This window comes from Canis lupus, chromosome X (assembly GCF_048164855.1).
Source record: "Canis lupus baileyi chromosome X, mCanLup2.hap1, whole genome shotgun sequence".
NCBI classification, from domain to species: domain Eukaryota; kingdom Metazoa; phylum Chordata; class Mammalia; order Carnivora; family Canidae; genus Canis; species Canis lupus.
This window is the reverse complement of record NC_132876.1, coordinates 6,069,026-6,095,384: the sequence shown is the minus strand read 5'-3', so window position 1 is coordinate 6,095,384 and position 26,359 is coordinate 6,069,026. Positions and strand designations below refer to the sequence as shown.

The following is a 26,359-nucleotide window of genomic DNA, read 5'->3' as shown; positions in this document are numbered from 1 at the left end:
AGGGGACACCGAGTGCACTTGTGGGGGTGGGTGTTAGGCTGAGAGTGGGCTCAACCACAATGGGCTATACCTCAGGCCAAAAGAGATACCGGGGGACAGCTGTGTCCTAATTCAAAGCCCAATCAAAGGAGCCATAGCCTGTAGGCTGGACTTGGGCAAGGAGGGGCTAAGCTTCACTTGCGAACTGATATCCAAAGCCCCTCACACAGTGAGGCACGACACTGTCCCCATTGAACACTAAACCCCATGCCCCCCTCTCCCTAACCCCTGGTAACCACCGTTCTATTTTCTGTTCCCGTGGATTTGACTACTCTAGGAACCTCACAGAATTGGACTCATACAGTATTCATCATTCTGTGCCTGGTTTCTTCAAGGTCCATCCATGTTGTAGCATCCGTCAGAGCTTCCTTTCTTTTTAAGACTGAATAATGCTCCATTGTACAGATAGACCACATTCTGTCTCTCCGTTCTCTCCCTGATGGACACTTGGGTTGTTTCTACCTTTTGGCTATTGTGAATAATGCTGCTGTGAACATGGGTGCACAGTTATCTGTTCCAATCTCTGCTTTTAATGATTTGAGTAGATACCCAGTCTTAATCAGTTAAAAAAAATGTTAGGGTGTGGCACGCCTGGGTGGCTCCGCGGTTGAGCACCTGCCCCTGGTTCAGGGCATGATCCTGCAGTCTTGGGATCGAGTCCCACATCAGGCTCCTTGCATGAAGCCTGCTTCTCCCTCTGCCTATGTCTCTGCCTTTCTCTGTGTCTTTCATGAGTAAACAAATCAAATCTTTTAAAAAGTGTTAGGGTGTGTGCCAAGTGATGAGCAAGGTGACTGGAGGAGCCGAGGGAGAAGGACCAGCAGACTCTGTGCTGAGCGCAGAGCCCAATGTAGAGGCTGGATCTCACGACCCTGAGATCATGACCTGAGCCGAAATCAAGAGTCCGATGCTTCACCAACTGGGCCACCCAGGCACCTCGCTAATGTTACCTTAGATCACAGAAGCAAGGATTAGATGAGAAAGACTGCACCTATGTAAAGGTACAGATGTCGTTATGTGTGCATATGTGTGCAGACAGGAAAAAGAACAGGGAGAAATGCACACGAATGTCACAATGGTTGTATTCTGGAGGGTGCTCTTCTTTTCATCCTCACCATTTTCCATGCCTTCTACATTTTATCCAGTGAGCATATATGACTCTGATAATGGGGTGAAGAGACAGTAGGTAGATGAAGTATAAAACCAAACCACAAAAACAGCAAAGGAAAATGAATATTTATTCAATCTCCAGATTGGGAAAGGTTTCCATATTTAATAGGAAAACAAAATCACGCAGGTCAAGAGTAATTTGTTTGATTCTTTTAAAAAGTAAAACACACAGCCAAAATTTAAAGACAAAGTCACATGACTAGAAATAAAAATGCCCAAGGATTTTCTAGAGAGAACAATGATCAAGGTCACTGATAAGCAAAGAGTTAGAATGTCAAACAGGATACCACTTTCGCCCATCATCATTATGGGTGGTGGCTTTTTGGTTTTATGGTTTTTGTTATTTGTATGCTTTTTTGCTTTATTTTTCATTTTCCTGCCCTAAAGTAGCAGGAGAGTGGGGAGAGGGGCCAAACAGAGATTTTGACAATTGGGCACCGAGAGACCAGCTTAAGGGAGTAGTTTGAAATACATGAAAACATTTTATTCCAAAAGTCGTTCGTTAGCGTCATGTACAATACTGCAAATTTGGAAATAAGCAGGATTTTCAGTCACTGAAAGAAGGTTAAGTTAATCATGATAAAGCTACGCATGCAAAAAAAAAAATTACCTCCAGCATAAAGCATCTTTGCAGAAATTTATAGTAACCACCTATCATAGTTAGTGAGAAAAGGAAGGATGTAGAACTGTGAGATAAAACATGGGATGATCATAGCAATGTAAATAATTCATACCCCAAAGAAGGCAAGATATTAAGTGACCATCTGGGGGCAAAGTACTGATGCACTTCCTTCCCTTTTACCACGTTTCTGTTTGCCCATCTCTCTGCAATTAACACATTAACTCTGTGCTCAGAAAAAGATACCTTTATTCCAAAGTGGCCACGGGACTCTTTAGCGATGTTCCTGTTCGTTTCGTGCCTCGACGCACTGTCGGGTCACAGACCGCCAGCCTATTGGAGGTGCTGGGCATGGAGAATGATCGTGAATGGGACGGGGATGGGGAGGGGACAGTCTAGGGCGGGCAGGGGGGTAGGGATCGGCAAAGGAGAGTCAGGGACCAGCGCGCACGCTGGTCGGCCAAGGAAAGGGGCTTGGTGGAGCCAGGGAAGACTCTGACTGCTCAGCGAAGGTCGGTGTGGACCCCGTAATAGGCACTGGCGGTGTTCGCAGAGGGCGGGGTCTAAGAGGGACTTCAGGAAGACACGTGGATTCTTCAGGAGCCAGGGAGGAAAGAGGGAGGGCGGTAAGCTGTGTGGGAAGGAGGTAAGAGGGCTGGTGATGGAGATGGCACTAGCTGGGGGGCGGGGGCCGAGGGTCGGAGGGCGCTCCAGGCGCTGCGCTTCGACCCGACAGCCCTGGCGGGCCTGTGCACAGGTCTCTGCACGAGTCTTTGCCACCACGGGGCGGAGAACCAGCCTCTCCCCGGGGGGAACCTGCCAACAGCCAGGTGGACCCGGCTCATGTTCCGAGTTAGTCTAGGGCTGCTCCGTTCCGCTTTCTGCCACGATGGAAAGGTTCTAGATCCATGCTCTGCACCCACCATGTTAAAGCTGATGAGCACTTGACACAGGGCAAGCCTCACGGAGATTCTGCTTTGGAATCATTTGTTGCATTTCAATTCATTGACATTAGTCACGTACATCTAGCAGCCACTGGACAGCACACACCTAGGGGCAGTGATTCTCAAAGTGTGGTCTTTGGGGGAGCGGCGGGTGTTTGCAGGAAACGCACGTTCTCAGGCCCCACTCCCGCCGCGGGCCACGGAAGCTTCATAGGTGGGGCCCTGCACGCTGGATTTCAGCAAGTCTTCACGTGGCTCTGATGTACCCTCGCGTTTGTGAGCCACTGACACAGGGCCCTCAAAATTTCCGGGCTCGCTGGTTCTGGTTTCAACTAAACTGGATGCCAAAACCCTTGCTCAAGTGAAATGAGGCTTTCTACAAATGAGGTGACTGGAGGGCTGTCAAGAAAAGCTGTCCAGCTCAGCAGGAGGAAAAAGACTATGCAAAGCAACAGAGACATGGTAACTTAAGGCCAAGTCAGGACAAGGAACATGGTCAGCGCTGAGTCTGAAAAGCAGAAAGTGGTTGTTCATCCCGATGTGTGTGGGAGACGTGCAAAAGAAAACAAAATGCGGCTCCATGTTGGGTTCAGTGTCCATACCAGAAAACATCCATCACCCATGAGATGATTTGGAAGAGCAAGCCACTGAACAAGAAATACAGCCTTTGCTCCTAACAGGAGAGATCTGTAAAGGGGGGCCAAGAGAAACTAAAAGCTAAGGAAGGAGAGCTCTAGCACTCTGACACTGTGTCCTCTTGGAGAAGAGACAAGATAGACATGCTTCCAGTACAGACAGATCGGCACACAAAAGCGCCCCATGCAGACCCGGCCCCAGATCTATCTGTCACTTCCCTCTTCTGGTGCAGTGCAGCTTACAGCTTCTGCAGGAGCAGCACTGGGAGACTTTTGATACTAAAACTTTGCTTCAAGAAGTAGAGCAAGAAAAGATGATGGAGGGTACACACTGCAGCCAACAGGAGCCACAAATGGATGTGAAAGAAAAGCCTGTGTTAAAACTCATCATTATAACTGTGCAGTCGGAGATAAAGCTAAATACACGGAAAATATGTCATGAGGAATTTACAGGCCAGATTGTAAAAATCTTAGCGGAAGTGATGAGAGCGATAAAGAGGATGAAGGAGGAGAAATAAAAGGCCCAGGGAACCCATCTACAAATAAAGCTGAGACTTCCAGAAGAAAGATGAGCCTCGGGATCAGGAGAGATGAATAGGGCCCTTCACTCTTCAACCAGAATCTGCTGCTGCGAGGACACTAAGTCACTTAATCACTTTGAAGATCGCTGTGTTACCATATATACCTCTGTTGTGGGCTAATTATTAAAAACACTGTCTGAAATTACTGATGTGGAGTCCTCTTTCACTATAATATCTTGCCTTTTTTGTTACAATTTAATACACTTAAACAATCTAATTTGCTGCAGTTTGTTTCACAAGCATTTACCTTTAAACACTGAAGTTCTTGTAAAGGAGAAGTACTAGAAATTACTTTGATACAGGGCTGGGTAAGATGTTTATTTAGAATGTGGCTGACTCATCTGATGACTACTGATCACTGATCAGCTTCCATGTGTTAGAAATATGAGTTGTGACTATCCTGTCCTTTTGAAAATGCTGTAGGCCAAGCTGATGATAATTACCACCTGCCTTTCTGGTTACTTTATTACTTAGGGAATACAGAACTTTATTCTGGAGGAATAGAAGAAATTACCTTATTTTATACTAAATGAAGTTTTCACAATTCTCGAAATAATTTAGAATTTGGTAAAATGAGTGTCGTCTTTAATCAGCAATTAAAAGTAGAATATTTCCTGCATCCTGGATAAGTGGATACCTGCAACCAACCATTCCCGAAGAAAGAGATCACTAACAGTTCATGGATACAGTTTCGGGTTTAAACATTTTCCACTGTGAATAAACAGTGCCTTTCAACTGGTGATCTTTGCAGTCAAGGGTTATATAACTTGCTAACAAAGTATTATTTGGGCCAGAAGTCTCTGAACATTTCTAACTGAATTTCTCATATATCTCATCCCTCTAGATTGCTGGGCATTGTTTATTATTTGACATATAAACTCCACATTAATCACTTCATGCATATTTTAGCTTTGGATTTTGAAACTTTGCCATCTCACTAATGAAAACTGAAGACAAGACTTTAAGACCTTAGCATCTAGCATTATTATTTAACTTCACATTTTACAAAGAAACCTGAAACGTTGACATAATTTTTGAATATATTGGGCTAGATTATTAAATTATGAACAAAAGAACCAGGGACTTAGTGTTACATCTAAGGTGACATACGATAACTTTGAACAATGCACTAAATTCCAGAGATAATTACAGCATTTCTTGAGTATGGTATTGTGTTTGGTTATTATGGTCCTGATGGCTAAAAGCATGACAATTTTCATTTGCTCACTTTACATTTATCCACTCAGTAAATAAACTGTGATTGTCCAAAAAAGGAAAGAATGGTTCAGCATAGCCATGGTCAGTTTGATTACCAAGCAGAAATTAATAAAGACTCAAATAAATAAAAAATCAAGAGGTTGGGCTATTACATATTCTTAGGCCAAACTGTTGACACATGCTTTGATTGCCTAGCCCTCGGGTTGCTTCCAATATTATGGGTAATCACCAAATAACCACCTCTAACTCTTGCTCTCCCCGGCTGGAAGGGAGTACATTATATATGCCCTCCTCAGTGGTTGGCGAGAAAAATGGCATCAAATGCTCGGAGGAGGTCTTTGCCCTGGGAGTCATTATACATGTTGTGGTCCTGCAGAGGGTCAGAATCAACAAAATACAGTTCCCCTGCATGCACGTCAGAAAAGTTAGCCAGAAATTCATGGGGACTGAAGCCAACCCACACAGTGTACCTATAGTCTATCGTGCGTATGGAATAGCCCATGACCTTTATATCTTTTAAGCTCGGCTTGTCAGAATTCCACTGAGGAGAGTCTGCAGGCCGGGGGTACTGGCTATAGGCAATAGACTCACGGGGATTACCACGAAGGTGCGGGTCTCCTTCCACGTCCTCGACTTGAAAATGCTTCATAAGGTTCTGGCCTTCTCGGCACAGCTCAACGTGAAATGAGGGAACAGGACAGCGAGGTGGAACATGCAGTCCTGCGAGTCCTGCGAGCGTGGGGGAGAGAGAGAGAAGTTCCACGAGGTCCGTGACTTGCCGGCCTGAAAGAGGAAGTGATGTGGCTGAATGGACTGCTTTACAGAAGCCTGCACAGCTCACAGGATGAAGAAGGGAGCACATCTGGGTTCCTGGGTTGTCTTTTGTTCTTGTGCATTTATCTTTGGCCCAAGAGAGTCTAGGAACACGACCAACTCAGCACCTCACCGAACAGAAGGATGCAAAACAAAAGTGCCCAATGGCCAGGTGGCACTTTTAAAAACTATGGGAATTCTGGAATCATTGATTCAGGCAAGGATCACCAATGGAAGCTTGGATTTTTACCACTGGGTAAAAATCCGTTGAGGGACAGGATATTCAGACTCAGTAGTCCCCCACCCACAGATCACGCCCTTCTGGATGTCAGCACACCCCCTTTAGGTTGTGGCACAATATCAACAACCTCACATTTACCACCTTCACTGTTCTGGGGCATCCGGTTCAGGAGCATGGAAAACATCTACATCGTTGTGCAGCCATCCCCACCATCCAGGTCCAGAACATTCTCACCTTCCTGCACTATAACCCACCCTCATTAAACACTCCCCTTCCGTCTCCTTCTCATCTCTGCCAGCCCCCAGCACCCTCCGTCCTACTTTCTGTCTCTGTGAATTTGACTCCTCGAGAGACCTCATCTAAGTGGGACCACCCGCTATTTGTCCTTTTAGGACTGCTTCTTTCACTGAGCACAATGTCCTCAAGGGTCACCCAGGCTGTGGCCAGCATCAGAAGGTCCTGCCTTTTCTAAGGCTGAGTAACACTCCACTATATTGGGAGACCACATCTAGTTTCTCCGCTCAGCCGGCAACAGACACTTGGGTGGATCCCACCTCCTGGCTACTACAAATAATGCTATGACCATGCCCGTGCAGGTCTCTGTTCGAATACCTATGTTAATTCTTTGGGGCATCTACATAGGAGCAGAATGGCCAAGTCACACGGTAATTTTAATGATTAACCTTCTGAGGAACCACTGAACCACCGTCCACAGGGGCTACACCATTTTTCCTCCCTGCTAGCAGAGGAGGGGTCCAATTTTTCTGCACCAGGCCAGTGCTGCAGGTTTCTATTTATTTGGATAAATAAATGGGTATGAAATGACATCTCATGGTGGTTGATCCATCTTTAAAGTCTCAATCCTATGTTTTATACTGATTCCTGTTAACACTGATCTGAGTTCTGGGCCCTCATTCTGGCCTTTCTGGATCTTGAAGATCCTGCTTGATATGGCCCAGTTTCATTTCCTATACATTTGATTAGTAAGTAAAAGAAAAAGGAAAAAAAGTAAGGAAGCTTAAGAAAGATACTTTTAAGATGGTGAGACTTGGCTGACCTGACCGCCTTAATCGGGTGACCAAATGCGGCACCGCGGATGATGGTCAAAGCCCCTAAGAAGCATCCCCACCGTGACACGATGGGAGCACACCATCTGACAGGTAGTGCACACATCAAAAACAGTGACCCTGAATCCAGTCATGGGGAAGCCATGAGATATATCCATACTGTCAGGTCCTGCCCAAGACAACTACCCAGTATGCTTGTAAAAAGATAAGTTCAGGAAGAAACAGGGGCCCAGATCACGCAAGATCCTGTCAGCCATCAGGACTCTCACTCAGTGAGACAGGAGTGTAGGAGGCTCCAGAGCAGGGCTGTGACACCACCTGACTCAGACTTTAAGGGGATCACTTAGGTTATTGTGAGAAGGATGAACTCCAGGGGGCCATGGGCAGAAGCAGGAAGACCTCGGGAAGCAGGTGCAGAACCCCAGCAGGAGATGTGGTGGGGTGGTCCAAGGTGGCTGCATGAGGCAGTGACAAGCAGTGTGGCTGGACTGAATGGAGAGCGACAGGCTTGCTGACAGACCTTGTACACATGGGGGATGGGAGACAAGCAGGGGTCAGGAGGGTACAGTTTTCTGGCCATTCCCTGAGAGAGGAAGGATGGTGAGAGGCTGTTGCTGAAAGGCCAGAGGCTTAGCTTGAGCATGCCGAACTGGCCGAGGGCAACGGGCTATTGGAAATCCAAAGTTCAGGGAAGAGACGGGGGCTAGAGACAAAACTGGGGAATAAACTGGGAACAGTGCAGGGAAATGAATTTATGACTTGCTGAACACCACTCCCACAAAGTTTCAGAAAACATTCTCAACCTGGCAGATTTCTCCAAGCAAACAAAGGGCTATAGTCATGCCTTAAAATGGTATAAGCTTTTACCCAATGACCTGAAAGGAGACAGAGCACATGGCACACAAAAATCATGTTGAGAAAATAAAATTAGGCCGCATGGAGGAAACTTGGAAAGATCCAATAAAGTCAGGATGATGGGCCAGAACCAAAAAATATAATAATAATCAACAGGAATCAATATAAAGGGCAATCAATATAAAGGGCAAGGTTGGGATCCCTGGGTGGCGCAGCGGTTTAGCGCCTGCCTTTGGCTCAGGGTGTGATCCTGGAGACCCGGGATCGAATCCCACATCGGGCTCCCAGTGCATGGAGTCTGCTTCTCCCTCTGCCTGTGTCTCTGCCTCTCTCTCTCTCTGTGTGACTATCATAAATAAATAAAAATTTAAAAAAAAGAAACATCATTTAAAAAAAAAAAGGGCAAGGTTTATTTTTTTTATTTTTTTTAAAGGGTAAGGTTTAGATGTTAAATGGATTTAGATGGATTGACTGCAGAAGTCCAGAGAGGGGGCAATCTGATTTTGCTGAGTTTGTGGGAAAAGGTCTCAAAAAAAAAGCAAAAGTAGCCTGAAGTACACAACTCATCTCTGCATGGAACACATCACCTTGGGGAAACAACTCACAAAGAACCTACACAGGTCACCACATGAGGCAGTAAGGGGTATCTTGTTCCAGGGCCCTTTCTGGAAATGTTTTCTCACATGGGAGCTTTTTGGAAGGAGAGACCAGGACAAGCATGGGCCTATTGCTACCACAAAGGAATGGCTGCAGGCCTGGTGGGGGTTCAGCCTAGAGAAGACGGGCGTCAGCGTCGTTTTCGAGGCTGGGATGGACCTGCGTGCCAAAGTCACAGTGAACTTGACCTTCATTGTTGGGGAGGCCGGAAGCAGAGTCACCTGGCTCTGACTTTATGGATCTAGTGGCTCACCAGACTCCGAGCTGCCAGGATGGCAAATGTCTCCCTCACAGAGGGCTGAGTCCCTGCCAGGAGCATGTAGGGAGTGGAGTGGCGCTTCTCTGTCAGGGGGCAGTCCCCACTCCGGCACGGTCTGCCCCCCTTCTCCGAGCTTCGGAGCACACAGCTGTCACTGCCCCTCATCCTGGGGGTGTCGCCCACTCCTTCATCCCTCCCCATCCTCTGGGCTCCTCGCAGACAGGGGGCATGCTTGCTGGCTCTGGCCCTGCCACTCCTCCCTGACCCCCAGGTACTCAGGAATGCCGATGCTGGACAGGAAGGGAAGATGGGCCAGGCCAGCCCCGGGGCCATGACCTGGGAAGGTGGTTCACAGGTAAAGTAGAAGCAGTTTACTATTAGGCAATAGTGCTCCGGCAGTATTTTATACCTGGCTCCATCAATTCCTGGACAGAACTGAAAGGGTCGATGTAAGGGAAAAGCTTCTCGCCTGCCTCTGGAAGTGGAGCTGTCCTCCCGGGAACATAGAACATCAAGGGCACACGCGTCGTGATGTCAAAATTGCTGTATTTGGCCCATTCTCCATGTTCACCCAGTGCCCATCCTGGTTTGGGAAAAGCACAGGGTAACAGAAAACAATGATATCACAGCTTGTTCACTTTAGATCACATTACATTCCCTGCTGTAAAACCCAGAGGAAGTTGGGGCGCCTGGGTGGCTCAGTCAGTTAGGCATCTGCCTTCAGCTCAGATCATGATCCCAGGTCCCAGGATCAAGCCCCACATCGGGCTCCCAGCTCTGCGGGGAGCCTGCTTCTCCCTCTGCTTCTGCCTCTCCCCTCTGCTCATGCTTCCTCGCTTGCTCTCTCCCTCTGTCTAAAATGAATAAATAAAATCTTTAAAAAAAACAGAGGAAACAAAATCTCAATCATATAGAAGAAATTCCTCTGTAAGTACCAGAAAAAGGGCAATTCCCCTAAATACTGCTTTATTTGAAGTCAGTTATTTGTCTCGAATGAAGAAACCTCTAAAAGGAAAAACAAAAAACATACTGAATTTCCAAACAGAACTATCTTCTTTTAGCAAGCAACTTATGCTCATACCCAGCTTGGGCTCCAAGGGACCAGGGACCCCTTGCAGACGTGCCAACCCCTACTGAAAGGCGCTCGTGGAGATGGCACCAGCCAGCACCATCACTGCCTTGTCTCGTGTTGCCCTCTCTGGACACAAGTCCCACAGGTGCTGGTTTCCACTTGAGGGTGTGTGCCACCAAATAATAGCCATGACACTGTCACGATCATGCACATTTTGGAAAGGCAAGAATGTCTTGTTCAATTTTTAAAATATACCACAGACCAAAAGAATATACCTTGATTCCAGATCCTTAACCTTGATGAAAAACATAACCGTCATAACCCTGATTGAAAACCTTCCTTACAAAAGACAGCTTGAACACTCCATGCTGAAAATTCCTAATGTTGCATTGGAGCACCCTTTTTGATAGAAACTTAAAAGCCAGAGACTGCACATTGAGTATTTCCAGGTTACAAAATAAGCAAAGCCACATCAAGCTACCATGTGTGGATCTGAGAAGGCTTTCATGGTTTGGAGGTAGTCTCAGAAGGGCCATCTGGGAAGGGTCATTTGTAAGCACTGCAGCTGCCTTAGAGCAGAGAGCTCTGAGTGGGCCTTGCCTTCTGCATGGGTGCAGTGAATTGTGTTAACACTGGAAGAGGAAACTGGGCCCTGACAAGAGGGGTCAGGAATGGATGGCAAACCATTAGGGAGACAGTGAGACATTATGACACCGGCGTATATAACAAAATAACGTGGGTCTTTTACAATGCTTAAGGTAGGCCTGTGAGAAATCACACGGAGAACTGTCCGTGACGTTAAGCAAACTAGTGAACAAAACTTTTATTTATTTATTTATTTATTTATTTAATTTATTTATTTATTTATTTATTTGTTTGTTTGTTTATTTATTTATTATTTTAAAAATTTTATTTATCCACGAGAAACACAGAGAGATGCAGAAAGAGAGGCAGAGACACAAGCAGAGGGAGAAGCAGGTTCCATGCAGGGAGCCTGACATGGGACTCAATCCCGGGTCTCCAGGATCACACCCTGGGCTGAAGGCGGCGCTAAACCACTGAAAACCACCTGGGCTGCCAGACAAAACTGTTTATAAGCACAATCGATCCTGCCTTGTTCCAGGACTATACATTACATGTCCGCGCGCGCGCACACACACACAGACACACACACACACACACACCCCACAGCTACCTGTATATACAACCAAAGGCTGGCAAATGGACCCCAGACCTGTCAGCACCAGTTAGCCCCGCGCAGGTGGGATAAAAGGGCAGGGTGCTCTGGCCCTATGTTATATGCCCCAGATGCTTTTGTCTTTTTACGGTGACTGTAAAGATCTACTGTTGTCCCATTGCATAGTTTACGACATTAAAGAACTGTTTTCCTGTTTCTCAGTCTGATAGTGGCAGTATGGTTATACTTTAAAAGACCTACATTTTTTAGAGAGAATGTTCAGAAACCTGAACCACCTGGGATTGGCTTCAAAATAATATGGGGGGGTAGGGAGGGATAAGGATGAGACCAGACCATTGGGAGTGGGTGGTTGTTTATTCTCTATTCTTGAGCATGTTAAAAGTGTTCAAATAAAGAAGAGTTTTTTAAAAATAGTTTCAATTTTTGGAAGAAGTGGGAATCTGCCACAAAACAGACAAAGCATCATGAGCCCCAGGCTCTTGGGGAAGAGTATTGGGACTGGGGGTGGAGGAGTGAAATCAGGTCTGAGGGCCTTGTTGGGCCCTGCCAGGATTATTCTGGATCCTCCTAAGAAGAACTAAAAGTCCTCCAAATCTCTGGATTAGAAGCATGGGTTAAGGGGATCCCTGGGTGGCTCAACACCTTAGCGCCTGCCTTCGGCCCGGGGCGTGATCCTGGAGTCCCACATCGGGCTTCCTGCATGGAGCCTCCTTCTTCCTCTGCCTGTGTCTCTGCCTCTGTGTGTGTGTGTGTCCCTCATGCATAAATAAATAAAATATTTAAAAAATATATTTAAAAAATTTAAAAAAAGAAGCATGGGTTAAAAGGGCTTCCACCCAAGAGGGTTCCTGCTAAATTCACCAAGAAAAAACGGTTGGTTGTTATGAGGTCCCCATCCAAGCATCCACAATGCTCCTTGGACCCAAAAGAGGCCTGCCTCTTTGGAGAGAGCTCCTGGGACTAACAAGACCATCATAAAAGCACCCCAAGACCCCAGACTTGGGGCACTGCTGATTCCCAAAAGAGAACACACCTGTGTTGAAGGCAATGTAGAAAAGCACTCTTCATGGAGAAGTCCAGATGCGCCAAGTGGCACCAGGGCACGAAAAATGCTTACCGTGATCTGAGGCAAACACAATGATGGTGCTGTTGGCCAGCTGGAGATCATCCAAAGCACTCAAAAGGTGGCCAACCTGCGTATCCAAATATGAAATGGAGGCAAAGTAGCTCTGGCGGATTTTTCGCTGCACATGAAAGGAGAAGGCGAGTGAGTGCAACCTGAACTGCGGTGGCACATGCAGAGGAGTGTAACTTGAACCACAGTGGCACATACAGAGGAGTGTCACCTGGGCACTCCTCCACTGATGCCCTTGACCCTCTCAGCCAAAACACAGAGCACATTTACCCGCCATCTGTGTCCCTGTGCCTGCACGCTGCTGGTGATATCCAGGGTCCACAGCAAATCCAAAAGGAATATTCTTTTCTAGGCAAATCCTATTTCACTTAAGGGCACAGGTCATGGCAGATGGATGGGCCACTTACCTTCCCTTTCTGTCTCTTTCACCTACTCTTATGGGTCCCAGGAGATGACCATATAAACTGAAACATATCCCCCAGTCACTCCAAACTCTGCTGAGGGCAGTGCCAAGGACCCCACAAAGCTCTGTTCACTCCCAAAGGACCAGAAGCTGGAGGGCTTAAGATAAGAGAAATCCACCATCTCCCAGTTCCCGAAGCCAGAGGCTGAGATCCAAGGTTCGGCAGGGCCTTGCTCTCTCCTGGGGCTCTGAGGAAGGGGCTTGCCACTGGGGACCTCTGCTGGCACCTGGTGGCCTCGGCTGTCCTGAGCTTGTGGCCTACCACCATGCTCTCTCCCTCCATCCCCACACGGCCTTCTTCCTGCATCCCTTCTCTTACAAGGACACCCGTTGTACCACTCCAGTATGACCTCAACTCATGACATCAGCAATGACCCTAGTTCCAAACAAGGTCCCATTCTGAGGTACTGGGGGTCAGGACTTGGGGTTTTCAAGGAACACAAGTGAGCCATGGGTGTGGGTCTTTCTTCTGACTACTCTTTAACCCAGGGGGACAGCAACTGCTTATCCTCGACTGAGGCTGTCAGGTGAGGCTCATATGTAACAAACTCCCAGCAGGCAGAAGATGAACAGTGGAGGATAAGAGAGCAGCACACCCTGCATGGTCTCTAAACCCCAGAAAGAGTTCCGGAGCAGCCAGGCTAAGCCCTGATGTAAAAAGCCACCATCGTTTCTGGGCTGACTCTCCTCTCAGCCTCATTCACAAATATCAAAGAAAACCAGGAACCTCCCCCCAACCCCCACCAAGGGTGAGAAACAAGGGAGCTGCCAAGCTACCAGACCAACCCCAGCTTCCGCTATGTGCCCAGCCCATCTAATCAGCTGGACCCACTGGCTTCTGTGTCACCACCAGAGGGAGAGCAGTCAGCAGTTCACCTGTTCTCCCCTTGTGGCAAAGATAAAAATGCCCGTTTAATCTTCTAGAAGGATTACGATGAACTCTGGCCTACTTCTACTTTCTGGTAGAGGTCTTCAGTCTCTAACTTGGGGAACTTTGGTCTCTCTGTTGACCAAATACACCTGTCAGGGTGACTGTGTCCTATTCAAGGGTATGCCCGACTTCCTGTGATGGTCCCTGGAGATAAGGTAAGAAGCAGACGTCGTCCTCGACCTCAATGAGCCACTCATCCAGTGAGGGCACAGGCATGGAGACAAGTAAACACACGCTATTGATGGGACCCAGGGATGACATAGGAGAATGAGTCCTCAGAGTCAGGCTAGGGAAATCAGGGAAGTCTTCACAGATGAGGTGGCATTTGAAAAAAGGTGCTGGCAGTCAGACAGCGGGGGTGAGATGCTCTAAACAGTGCCTGCACGTAGACTGGTATGGAGTCACCAAAGACTCGGGCATACCTGGGATCAAATGGCAGGGCCAAGAGGTGGATGAGAACACTGAAAAGGCACATCAGGGCCACATAATACAGACCTGATGAGGCCACTCAAGGAGTGGAGGTCCCCAGCTGGAAGCCAGGGGAGGCGCTGAGGCTACTCAAGGCAAGGTGATGAGATCTGGGCTGCACGTAAGAATCTGACAATGGCCCAGAGTACCTGCCAGGGCTCACAATGAATGGCACTAGATCAGCACTGCACTCATAGGAGGAGCTCGACAGACACTTGTTGAATGAACAAATCAAACCCACACCCCCACCTTTCAGTGGTCCTGAAAGGTGTGCTAATGGAGCAAGAGGGCAGTAGGGACCCAAGAGGAATGTAGGGAGATCAAGGAGTGTGGGCAGTGGAGGGAGCTGGCAGGGAAGGAGATGAGGACCCCAAGGGTGACTCTAGATTTCTCGTTCAGCTGGTGGCACCATTCAATGGCATGGGGAGCACCAAGAGAGGAGGGGGAGGGGGAAGAAGGAGAAAAGGAGGAAAAGTGGGAGGAAGGAGAAAAGGGCCTGCAAAGCAGAGGTCTCCATGGGCATCAGCCTGGCAATGACCCTCACAGGCAAGTAGATAGACATGTCTGCAATCAGGAGCAAGGCTGGGACAGGAGGGGTAGTTCCAGGAGTTATCTACAGCGGGGCTCAGGGCTTGGCTGGGGACGAGGGGCAGAAAGGTCAGAATGGGGACCTAGGGGCTGACCCTGGGGAGCAGCACCCTCTAACTAGACACAGAAAGAGGGGTGTGCCATGCGGAGGGGGCCCGAGTGGAGGACACGTCCAGGAGGAGCAGCACTGGGCAACAGTGAGAAAGTGGCAGGGACTTTGGGAAGGTCAGGACCCACAAGGATGAGTTTTATTTGCCAAAGAGGACAGTGCTGACCTAGGTGAGGGAGCTGAGTGGGCTGAGGGGGGCAGAAGGCTGGGCAGAGGCGGATGAGGAACGAATGCCCACTGAGGCCACATTTCACTCCTTCTTCCTTGCGGGGCTTGTGAGGGCATGGTACCATCTGCTGAGAGATGGTGAAGAGGGGTGTGAGGGGCCGGAGGGGAGCGGCAGGGGTTCAGAGCAGTCACACAGGTAAGAGAGCCCACATGGATGGGTTGCTGTGCTGGAGGCCAGGCCTAGAAGTGTTTCTCCACCTCGTGGCTGCAGGCCTTTACTCCAGCAGCCTCAGGACCTGGGCTTGAGAGCAGAGTGGGGGCTAGACCATCCTGTGGTCAGGACGCTGCAGGTGGGGCGAGGATCAGTACACATGTGTGCCGAGGGCCTGGTGAGAACAGTAAGCCACCTACTCAGGAGCAGAGTGCAGAGGGGACCCAGAGTCAGGGGGTAAGGAGAGGTCTACCCTCACAGTCCTCAGGAGGCGTGTTGGGGACCATGTACATGAAGTGAAAGGGTGGTGAGAAGAGACTGTGGTCAGGGTGGTGACCGAGGAGGAGCCAGCCTGGGAGGTGAGTGGGCCCCGAGTGTAGGCCCTGAGGTCACTGGCTCCCATGGAGTAGAGCAAGGGGCTGGAGGCTGAAGAGGGCAGAACTGAGAGACTCAAGAGCACAGGAAAACATGACCTGGACAGAGACACCCAAAGTTGTAAGGGAGCAGTGAGCAGAGCTCAAGTTTATGGTGACTGTAGGGGCAGCACACAGGCACAGTGGGGAGATCCTCGGGGCTCTGTGCGGGATGATGAGGGCCTCTGAGGGAGCCTAGCACTATCCTAGGTGCTTCCACAGGTTTGCTGCGCTCCTCACTGGAAACCTCTCTCCATCTCATTCCCGTTTCACAGATGAGGAAGCTGAGGCTCAGAGAGGTAAAGGGATTGGCCAGAGGTTGTGCAGCTGGCATGGGGCAGAACGGGAATCCGAACCCAGGCTGCTTAGAATGGACAAGACCAACCACGAGGCTCTGGCATTACATGTTTCTAGGGGTGAATTCGGACTCCCCTTGGCACCAACTGTATGACCTGGGGCAAGTCACCACCCCTCCCTGCCTTTAGTTTTCTCACCTGGATGACAGGGAGGACACGTACCTCACTCCGTTTCCAGGGGCTGCAAAGGAGATGGCACACAGAAAATCCTAAGCACCTTCCCGGGACACAGTCCATTTTAAAGGGATATTTTAAGTGACTGTCACTAACAAGGCATCCGGGTGTAGCCTCGGAGATGCCATTCGAGCCACCTTGTTCTCAGAACCCCTGCTATGAGAAGTCAGGGACAGAGCGACGTGATGAAGCCACCCCTTTCCAGACTCTTACCACCATGGGAACCTTGGGAGTCCAACAGATACGAGGGGCCACCCCCTTACCAGCAGCTGCCCCAACAGCTTTCAATAGCAAGACATGCCTGTGTATTTTGTTCTGTTTTGAACTTTACCCTATGGCAGTATTTTCAAGTTCTGTGTGCATCAGAATTGCCAGGGGTGCTTTTGCGAATTCAAGTTCTCAGGCCCCACTTCCAGCTCCCAATTCCCTAAGTCTGAGTGGGGCCAGGACTCTGCACTTCCAACAAGCCCTCACGGGGATTCAGAGGCAAGTGGTCCAGGAAGCGCCCTTTAAAAACACTGCCCTCTATCTTCCATTGCTGCCTACTAGAATATTCGCAATAGTAACATATTAATAACATAATATTTCATAGTATGCAGGGCTGCATGTAGAATACTCTGCAAAGAGCATTGGTTGGCATGTTTCCTGTACTCCGGGGAGAAGGTGAGTGATGAGTCAGCTGAGGATTCTCTATGGCTACTACACCTCCGCATGATGGCAAGGGGACATCAGATGTCACAGCTGGATGGCACTGGCCACAATGGTGCCCCAGCTCCCTGTGTGTCAAGGCCCTAATCACCAAGCCACCACCCAAGAGTGACGGGTACCTGTGTAGGCTTCCCCACAGAAGGGTCATGCAAGTGCCAGCAAACCAAAATTCTGAGCTGCAGAGGAGCCTGCCCATCCCCCTATAGCTGCTGAACTGTCACATGAATTAAACAGCATTCCCCACGACTTCGCGATGGGCTGTCCAGGCCTCCTCTCTACCCCAGTGCCCACATCCAGTGATCACCAAATCTCCAGATGCCCTCCTTCATAAGTAGAGACACGGATTGGGAGGCTGTATCCAACCAGCACCTCCCATATCCTGAATTCCTCCAGACCACCCCCTGCACCAGCCCCTCCCAAGACACCTAGTGCAGAGAAGATTCTTAGTACAACACGATGGGTGGAGTGGTGTCTACTGAGAAAAGTGGTGTCACCAATGACATCATGCCATAAGTGCCCAGGATTTCCCCAACATATATCCTTGGTACCTGAAAATCCACAGGAATTGGGCCATAGGGCACACTCAGGTTCAAGGCCTGGACGTCCTCTCGCTGCCTGATGTCCATCCAGGGGTTGTAGGCCACGGGAGGGAGGCCAGCAGGGACCTCGGGGTCAGGAGCCAGGGTGATGTTCTCCAAGGGATACAGCTTTTGAAATTCCTTGGGGGAAAAGCACATAAAGACACCAGGTTGTCATTCTTCCGGCAAAGGCACAAGGCTGGGACTGTACAGATCTTTCTGTCTTTTCTCTAAGCCTGTGATGCGTTTACACAGTGGCTCACGAGCACTCCCCAGGTACTTTCCCCCATCTGAAGGTCAGGCCTAAGGTCACTCTCATAAGATACCAATGGGAATGAAATCATGCCACTTGTTTCCTATAAACCAAGCAGCAGCAGCTCTCCTTTTTCATCCAGATCAATCTCCTATTCCTGTCCCCGCTTTCTACCTCTCCTCCAGCTGGAAAAGGAAGGGTGGAAGGGTGTTTCCTGTTCCCAAAACCTCCCTCAGGTCTGGCAACTCCCCAAGAATGCTCACAGACCTCGGCACAGTCATACCCATGGCCACTAAATGCAATCAGCAAGGGGAAGAGCCACGTGGATGAAGTCCAGGGAAAATCAGACACAAGCTTCCAGAATCTTCTCCTGGTGAAGTCACACAGGATGTGCTTAATTCCTCCAGCGATGACTTGTGCGACAACGCGTGTGAAACCCTGTTGCCATGGAAGCTCATTAAAGCCTCGGCACCCAGGCTGTTTCCTGGGGCTGCTCACCCAGGCACCCTCTGCCTGCACCAACCAAACCTGCAGACTCCAGGCAGGAGAGCAGGGCTGTATGTAAACAGTTTGGACACACTGAGCCGCTCATCACTGTGGAAGCACAGTGAACTCTCCCAAGATCCAGGTTCCCAGAGGCCAGCCCAAGGCCAACCTCGGAAGCAGGCCTTGCTAAGGAGAGCAGCCAGGCCTGCTGGGTTAACTCCTGTCCACACAAGAACAGCAGTGAGTCACACTCCATCAAAGGGGAATAGATCTGGCCAGGAAGGCGAGATCCCCTGGGCCAATCAAAGCATCAGAGTGTGCCTTTTGCTCTCTACTCCAGTCACAAATGAGGGGCAGTCTTTACAAAGTCAAAAGAATGGGCTGCTCAGGCCCAGGGAAAACATCACAGGGAAAAACTGAAAAAGATTTTTTAAAAAGAGGAGACTACTTGCTCTAAATGATGGACATGCAAGCACAGCATTCAAGGTTCCAACAAACAATGCAGTGCCTTGAGTTTAAGGAGTCTGATGTGCCAGGCTCATGGGGAGTGCCAATTCTCAAAGAGGGCTTCATGTTCCTTGGAACTGTGCCCCGAAGACAGTCCCTTACTGCAGCCATCAGCAGCCAGCTCTGACTCACTTCTCCATGTTAATGTCACCATCCAACCCAACGTGTGCTCCCAGTGGGGAGGTAGAAAGCCAACGCTTTCTGACAAGATTCTTATGTGCCCTAAGTCTACTTCCTAGCCTTGACCTCTGAATCCCATCTTCACACCTTTAAGTACAGTAGTGCCATCAGGCATCCCTGGTGACCAGGTGACAGGATGTGGCCACACGACACCAACCCCTCCTCTGACAAATGACACAGCCGTCATAGCTGTGGGCAATCAGCCCTCAGGCAGCTCCTCACCTTGGGGTATCTAAAGGGGATGTGTGGCTTATGATACCCAACAGCCAGGAAGAAAGGACGGGTTGATGTTTTTGTCTTTTCCAACAAGCGTATGGCTTGCTCAGTGCTCTGTTTGTCAGGCAAGGTGCCCTCTGGCACATCCGCTATGTCCACAGGGCAAAGCAGGTTGGCATGAAGTTCTCCGTCTGGCCCCCTACACGTCTTTCAAGACAAAACATAGAAAGTCAGCTCTTTAAAGGCAAGAAATCGAAGTCATGAAGGTTACACACACAGTGAATTTAGCATTCACAGCAGCAGCCTTCTATTTCCTTGTCCTGTTGACTGGTCGGGCACACACCAAATAGAACTAAAGCAGAGAAGCGTTTCCTCTTTTCCAGGCAGGGGCCAAAAAACCACCAGCTCTTAGTTTCTTGCTGCTAATCCTTTGTCTCAAGGTCATAATTAATTAAAGGAAACCCACGCAAACTAATGATCAAAACAGATCTGTCTCCAGCTCAATAATAAAAAAGAAGCCAATTAAAAAATGGGCAAAGGACTTGAATAGACATTTCTCCAGACAAGACAGATATAAGGGCCAACAAGCACATGTAAAGATGTTTCGTGTCACTGTTCATCATAGAAATGCCAATCAAAACCACAGTGAGGTTTTGCTTCACACACTTTAGGATGGCTACAATTTTTAAAACTGACAATGACAGGTGTTGTGAAGATGGGAAGAAATCGGAACCATCATACGTGGCCGCTGCGGATGGAAATGGTGCAGTTGCTACGGGAAACACTCTGGCAGTTCCTCAAACAGTTAAACATGCTGTTATTACATAACCCAGCAATCTCAGAGCTAAGCAGACACCAAGAAAAATTAAAATCTAAGTCTACCGAACTCATGCTCTCACTCTCTCGCTCTCAAATAAATAAAATATTTTAAGAAAGAAAGTAATGAAGTTCTGATACATGCTACAATGTGAATGAACCTCAAAAACATTACGAATGAAGCCAAACGGAGGGTCATACACCGTACGATTCCATTTACATGAAATGTCCAGAATAGGCAAATCCATACAGCAAGAGTATAGATCAGTGGTGTCAGAGGCTGGCAAGGGCACTTTCTGGAGTGATGGAAATGGTCTTAAATTGATTTTGTCAATGGCTGTGCACAACTCTGAATATACTAAAAATTATGGAATTGTACACATTAAAAGGGTGACCTTTATGGTATATAAACTATATCTCAAAACATTTTTTTAACAAAAGGAAAAAAATCTTTGATTTCAAAAACTAAGGCTTATGAGTGACAAGGTCCCACTCAACTGGATAAGGTGACAATCCATGGAATTTCCAGATCCTCAACTATGTCAGGCACAGGATGGAACCTACTGCTTCACTGCCCAAAGTGGTCAGGTTGCCCACAAGGCCAAAGTCAGTTGTGACCATGCTGTCAGCCTCAAAAAGATGCAAGGGCAGTAGCAGCTACTGCTCCATCTCAAAAAGGAGGGTTTTTTCATCAGCCAGCCTTGGCCACCAAGCCCTCAGGCAGGACAGCCCAGCACCTGCCACACAGGTCCTGCTCGCCCTCTAGGTACACAGGATCTCCAGCATTCACAGGGGTCTGGGACTGTCAGACCTGCTGCTTTGAGGACAACTGTGGGGGATGAAGACAGAAGCCAGCATTTGTAAGTGAAGTCACTAAAAACTAGCAAGAAGGTTTCAGGGAATGAAAGCATTGAGACAGGGCTTTCCAATTGCATTCTGGTGGTGCCCAAGCCATAAGCCAGAGGCCAGAGCCCTCAGCTCTTGCTGTATTCTGAAATGGAAAGGTGTCAAGAATTTAGAATACTCCTCTCCACCCCACCAATCACCCCCACCACCCTGCCTACATGTGTGCTCCTCTCCACTTGCTCCAAAATCTCCAAGGAGAATGGCCTAGCTCAGTTTTCCAACTGCTTTTCTGACTGTTTCAAATGTGAGGTTTAGTTTCATTTCTACATTAGAGGTTCCTCTGAAACAAGACTGAAGTTCCCTGTAGACTCCTTTATTTTCCATGATGCTCTAGAATTTTAAAACCCCCATCATGGGATCCCTGGGTGGCGCAGCGGTTTGGCGCCTGCCTTTGGCCCAGGGCGCGATCCTGGAGATCCGGGATCGAATCCCACGTCAGGCTCCCGGTGCATGGAGCCTGCTTCTCCCTCTGCTTGTGTCTCTGCCTCTCTCTCTCTCTCACTGTGTGCCTATCATGAATAAATAAAAATTAAAAAAAAACCAACCCCATCAAAGGTCTCAGCACCTGATCAAATACATTAGGCTTGAGCCAGGCAGACAGATGTATGCATGCCTCTCTCCTAATGTGGGCCAAGGCTCCTGGAGGACAGGTCACTCTTCTCCTTTCTGGGTCTTGGTATCCCCTATAACCTTCAGCAGAGAGCATCATCCAGAGAGATTAAGCACCCAGGAGCCATTACATGAGTCTTACACACTAGAGCATAAGGTTCTAGAATAAGGCATACCCACCAGCTTCTAAAATGAAGCCGCCTCTCCCAATGGATCTAATGTTAAAGCTCCCAACACCTGTCTCTGTCAAGTCATGATCACAGACAAAACCCACAAAATTCACTGTACAACCGACTCGAAAGAATACGTGGTATATACACAGTTAACCTTTATTTGCTTGACAGGAAAAAAGCAGTTCTTCTTCAGAACAGTACCTTTTTCACATCCTTACCTTGGTGTTCTCATACTTTTCAGAGGAGGGATGATAAGGTGGAATAGACCAGCTATATGGAGAATCATCACTATAATTGGAAGATATTCCTTAAGGGGGGAAAAAAGAAAGTCATTAAATATAATCTGAAGAAGGACCCTTCAATGCCCTCCCCGCTCCAAAATAAAACTTTGTGAATGACAACAGAAGTATTACTTTCCTTCTTTGGGACTTGTTTCCTCATCTATACAATCAGGAGCTTAGGCAGATGATGAGAAATCCCCCTGAAAGCCAACTCTCTAGGTTTCTATTTGGGTACTAAGCATCTGACCTAGCCCTTAAGCCCTGGTAATTAACTCTAGGCTCTGAGCAAGGCGCTCACAAAGCAGGGTGGGGGGCAGGGGGAATCAGCCAGGCCATACAGCAATGCAGCCCTGCAGAGCCCTCGATGGGGCCTCTCTGCCACCCTACAAAGAGGAGCAGAGGCAGCAGCACCACCATGGGCCAGGTGGTGAAGGGGAGGCCCAGGGAAGGTGGGTGCCTTGACTGGTTCCAACCACATAGATGAGTGAGCCGGCACCCAAGCCCATGCCTTGGGACCCCAGGTTCAGTGCTCACTCATGAAGCAGAAACCCACCCCTAAGCTCAGCAGTCTACAGTCTATTTAGGAAAAGAAAAGAACAGTGAGACTATGGAAGGATAGCCAGTTGTCTAGAGAGCAGAAGAGCCGTGCAAGTGGGGGAGCCACAGAGGTGATGGGTCAAGGGAGGGGGGCAGTGAGGGCTGTGAGGAGTCAGTGAGGCTTGTGCGAGATCTGAGGGGAGGTGTAACCTAGGGGGATGAGAGAGTAGGAGCAGAGAGGGTAGAGTAGGTAGAACCACAGGAGAAAGCATCACCAGCATCATGACCATTGGGGCTCCAACAGGAAGCACGAGACCAGGCAGGACTGGAGGGACAGGGGACAGTGGGTGGAAGGCCTATCAACGCAGTAAGCACAGGGGAAAGGGCACCAGAGGTGGACAGGCCTGGGTTCAAATCTCAGCACTGCCCCGTATGACCCACGTAGCCTTGGGCAAGCTACATGACTCCCATAGGCCTCAAGTTCCTCCTCAGGAGATGATGATGATGATGTTGATAATGATAATGATGATAAAAACCCACCTTGCTTGCTGCCAAGGAGAGCAAGCAAGGTGGGTTTACAGGAGTGGCCAGATGGGAACTGGCTCGTACCTGGCAATCAATTGGTGGTGGCTGTTGTCTCTCCTGAACAGGTCCCTGCCTCACACACAAGGTCTTGAGAACAAAGACCCAGTTGAAAAACGTGTTTGCACAAGGACTGCAGGCAAAGATCTTGTTCCCTCGCTAAAACCAAAGCAGCTATGACTCATTTTCCAGAGAAGGAACGTGAGGCTCAGAGAGGAAGAATGGCTTACCCAAGGTCAACTGCATAGCTAGGAAGTGGCAGAGCTAGGACTGGAACCCGGGAGCCCGGATCCCTGGTGCCAGTGTCCGTTAGTCCCCTCTACCTGCAGAGATGTTCATCCCAGCAGCATGTGTGACGGCGGGGGGTGGGGGGGGGACCTGAAATCAACTTGGGACCAAAGTATAGCGTATCTGTGTGTGAGACTACTGTGCTGCTGGGAAAAATGTCTTTGCACAAGGGGGAGCCATATGGGGAAATGTCTGTTTAAAACATTCACGACATAAGATTGTCTATACCGGAAAATCTCAAATCAGCCAGCTAATATGCCTGGAAGAAGGGGACATCAAAATTCAGCCCCCCTAGGTGTGATGCAATTACAAGAAATTCATACCCTTTAGTTTAAACTTTGCTTTTTTCCCCAGCTTTTTGTCAAATAATCATGCCTTACTTCAGTAATTTTTAGGTTTTTAAATTTGGCATTCTCGTTTTGGCAGTGTTGGAAGTCAGCACTAGTGGCCCCTGGCACCCTTCAGGCCTTGAGCACTGGCTCACACTCCGCATGCTGACCTAACTCACAGACAGTGAGCAGCTGCCTGTTTATTGGAATAATCCCCACAGCCACCCTGGCCTCATTTTACTGATAAGGATCCTGGGGCACAGATGGCCAGGTGCAAGCTGGACTCGAACCCAACACAGCCACCTCCCCAGCCAGCGCCGTCCTTCTGCCTAAAAAGCCAAAGGAACCAAACAGCACCATGACTAGTTGCCAAAAGAAGAAAGTCCTCCTACCCTTTGTCACTTTTGGTGAGAACATGAAGCTAAGGTGAGAAATAGTATTTTGTACAAAAAACAGCAGTGCCTAATGAGGTGTCCACCCAGCCCAAAAAGGCCTCTGCAAAGACAGCCCAATCCCCCAGAGAGGAATTCCAGCCCTTGGGCACAAAACACAAAAGACCCCAGATTTTGGACAGCAAACAGTACCAGGATGAAAGACTTTTCCAACCGACATGGTCACGTAGCCATTCTCCTTGAAGTATTGGGGGAGGGTAGAGAAGTTTCCAGCATGTACCCTCCAGTAGGAATTGAAGTCATACAGGCGGGTGGTGTCTGGTCTCCTCCCAGTGAGGAAGGACACACGGCTCGGGGCGCACACTGCTTGCTGTTAGGAAGCAGAAGCAGAAAGAAACATCCTCAGAGGCAAATACAGTCTGGATGCTAAAAGGTAACCAGGCAACCTCAAGAGTCCTCAGCAAAACAGCTTGGCAGCTGAGTCATGCAGATCTCAAAGCCAACAAGTGGGATTTCGGCCTCACCCAGCCGCCAGGAAAAAGTCTTCCCACAAAGAGGCATGAAAGCACTCGGGCCCTCAAACCAGCAGACGCTTGTGTCCTGTGTGGTGGTGTCTCACAGATGCACAGTGCAGGCAAGGGTCTTGAGGGCAGCCCTGGGAGGGGGCCCAGGGAGGAGGGCCACCATGGCAAGCTGCATGCTGCTTACCTGAGGTCAATTAGCAGACCTGAGAGTGGCATTCTGTAACACTCCTCCCCTCTCAGGCAATCCCCTTTGGGGCAGAACCATCCTGAGCATGTTAGAGCCAAGGGACAACCTGTGCAGAGCTTAAAGGCACAAGCTTGTTTGCCTTCACACAACCAGGTTTTCCCTACCGCCATTTTCCAGACTATGCTTCCCTCTAATAAAGAGATGCCAGGCACAATCTGTGCCATCTAACCATAGCTGAAAGGACCCCATCCCCCAACGCACGGCACAAGGTACACAGCCACACCTAGAGGTCCCCAGACATACCTGGGCAAAGGCATTCTGGAAGAGGAGGCTGTGGGATGCCAGCTGGTCGATGTTTGGGGACCTTACAAGCTTGTCCCCATAACAGCCCAGGGAGGGGCGCAGGTCATCAACGATGATCAGAAGGACATTCAAAGGAGCTGTACAGGAGGGAGGAGCTTCAGTGAGATCACCTGCAGTGACAAAGAACTTCCCCCACCCATGTTGGTGCTAGGGTACTGAGTGGCCCTAGTCTGGCCCCTGCACCCTGGACAGCCCAGCCAACCAAGCCAGAGAGTGAGAGACTAAGGGCTCTGTGCCTCAGGGAGAGTGAGAGTGATGCACAGAAGAAGCCCCAGTCCTGGGTGGCAGAATTAAGCTCTGGGTATGACCTCAAGCCTGGATGAGGGAGGGAGGGAAGGAGAGAAGAAAGGAAAGAAGAATTTAGAGAGGGACAGAAGGATGGACGGGGGAGGAAAGAAAGGATAGTGAGAGGGAGGAAAGGAAGGATGGATGTTAGAAGGAATAGTAGGTGGGACAGAGACGGGAAGTTAAGGACGACTGCAGGCACAGAAGAAGGTAGAGCCCGCAATCTGAGCGCGGGGCCAGGGCTATACCTGTGGTCAAGTTGCTGGGCGCCGCAGACTCAGCGGAGGCGCAGACGGAGGACAGGACCAGGCCAAAGCAAAGCAGGCACCATCCGCCCGGCGGCATTTCTTCCCCGGCGAGGCCACTCCGGGGCGATGGTGACAGGCGGCGGCCGATGGGCCGGCCGCGGGCCCCGCGTCGCCGTCGCCCTCTGCGCGAAGCGGCCGCGGCCGGCCCTAATGGCCGGAGCACCGCGGCCGGAATGCTAGTGCGCCTGCGTGCCTCGTGCCTGCCCCGCCCCAGGGGCGGGGCCTCCTGGCTCGCGAGGCCCCGTCGCGTGACCCGGCCACTGCGGGCGGGGCAGCGGGGCCGCGGGGCGAGCGCTGAGCAGCGCGGCGCTGCTGACCCGCCAGGCTCGAAAACGGGTTGGGGGGCGACTCCCTTGCAGCGGAGCTGCCCTGAGAATCTTTCCAGCAGTTTCCAAAGATTTGCGATGCAACCAGTCCTTAACCAGCAGTTTTCTGCCTCTTTGCCTTTGCTCGTTTTATGCCTTACA

At 49.4% G+C, this 26,359-nt stretch overlaps 1 protein-coding gene across 2 annotated transcripts; it reads right to left on the bottom strand.

Annotated features, from left to right (window-relative positions):
- Positions 1-1,258: 1,258 nt before the first annotated feature.
- On the bottom strand, positions 1,259-26,064 carry IDS (iduronate 2-sulfatase). 2 transcript variants are annotated; one of them, XM_072816366.1, is made up of 9 exons: positions 25,833-26,064; positions 25,240-25,376; positions 24,418-24,595; positions 22,035-22,123; positions 19,319-19,519; positions 17,641-17,811; positions 12,486-12,612; positions 9,508-9,681; positions 1,259-5,989 (listed from the first exon to the last, which is right to left on the bottom strand). In XM_072816366.1, the coding sequence occupies exons 1-9, from the start codon at positions 25,927-25,929 to the stop codon at positions 5,499-5,501; spliced, it is 1,665 nt and encodes a 554-aa protein (XP_072672467.1). In that variant the 5' UTR covers positions 25,930-26,064; the 3' UTR covers positions 1,259-5,498. The 2 variants fall into 2 exon arrangements, with proteins under 2 accessions (XP_072672467.1, XP_072672469.1); XM_072816368.1 differs by having other exon boundaries at positions 1,259-5,935; positions 25,833-26,062.
- Between the last annotated feature and the right edge of the window lie 295 nt (positions 26,065-26,359).

Excerpts from the sequence above, each read along its gene's own strand:
- IDS (XM_072816366.1), bottom strand. The coding sequence starts at position 25,929 with ATGCCGCCGGGCGGATGGTGCCTGCTTTGCTTTGGCCTGGTCCTGTCC. Across the intron at positions 19,520-22,034 it reads AAAAGTATGAGAACACCAAG|ACGTGTAGGGGGCCAGACGG; the intron begins GTAAGGATGTGA and ends TTGTCTTGAAAG. Across the intron at positions 17,812-19,318 it reads TCCCCTTTAGATACCCCAAG|GAATTTCAAAAGCTGTATCC; the intron begins GTGAGGAGCTGC and ends TTTTCCCCCAAG.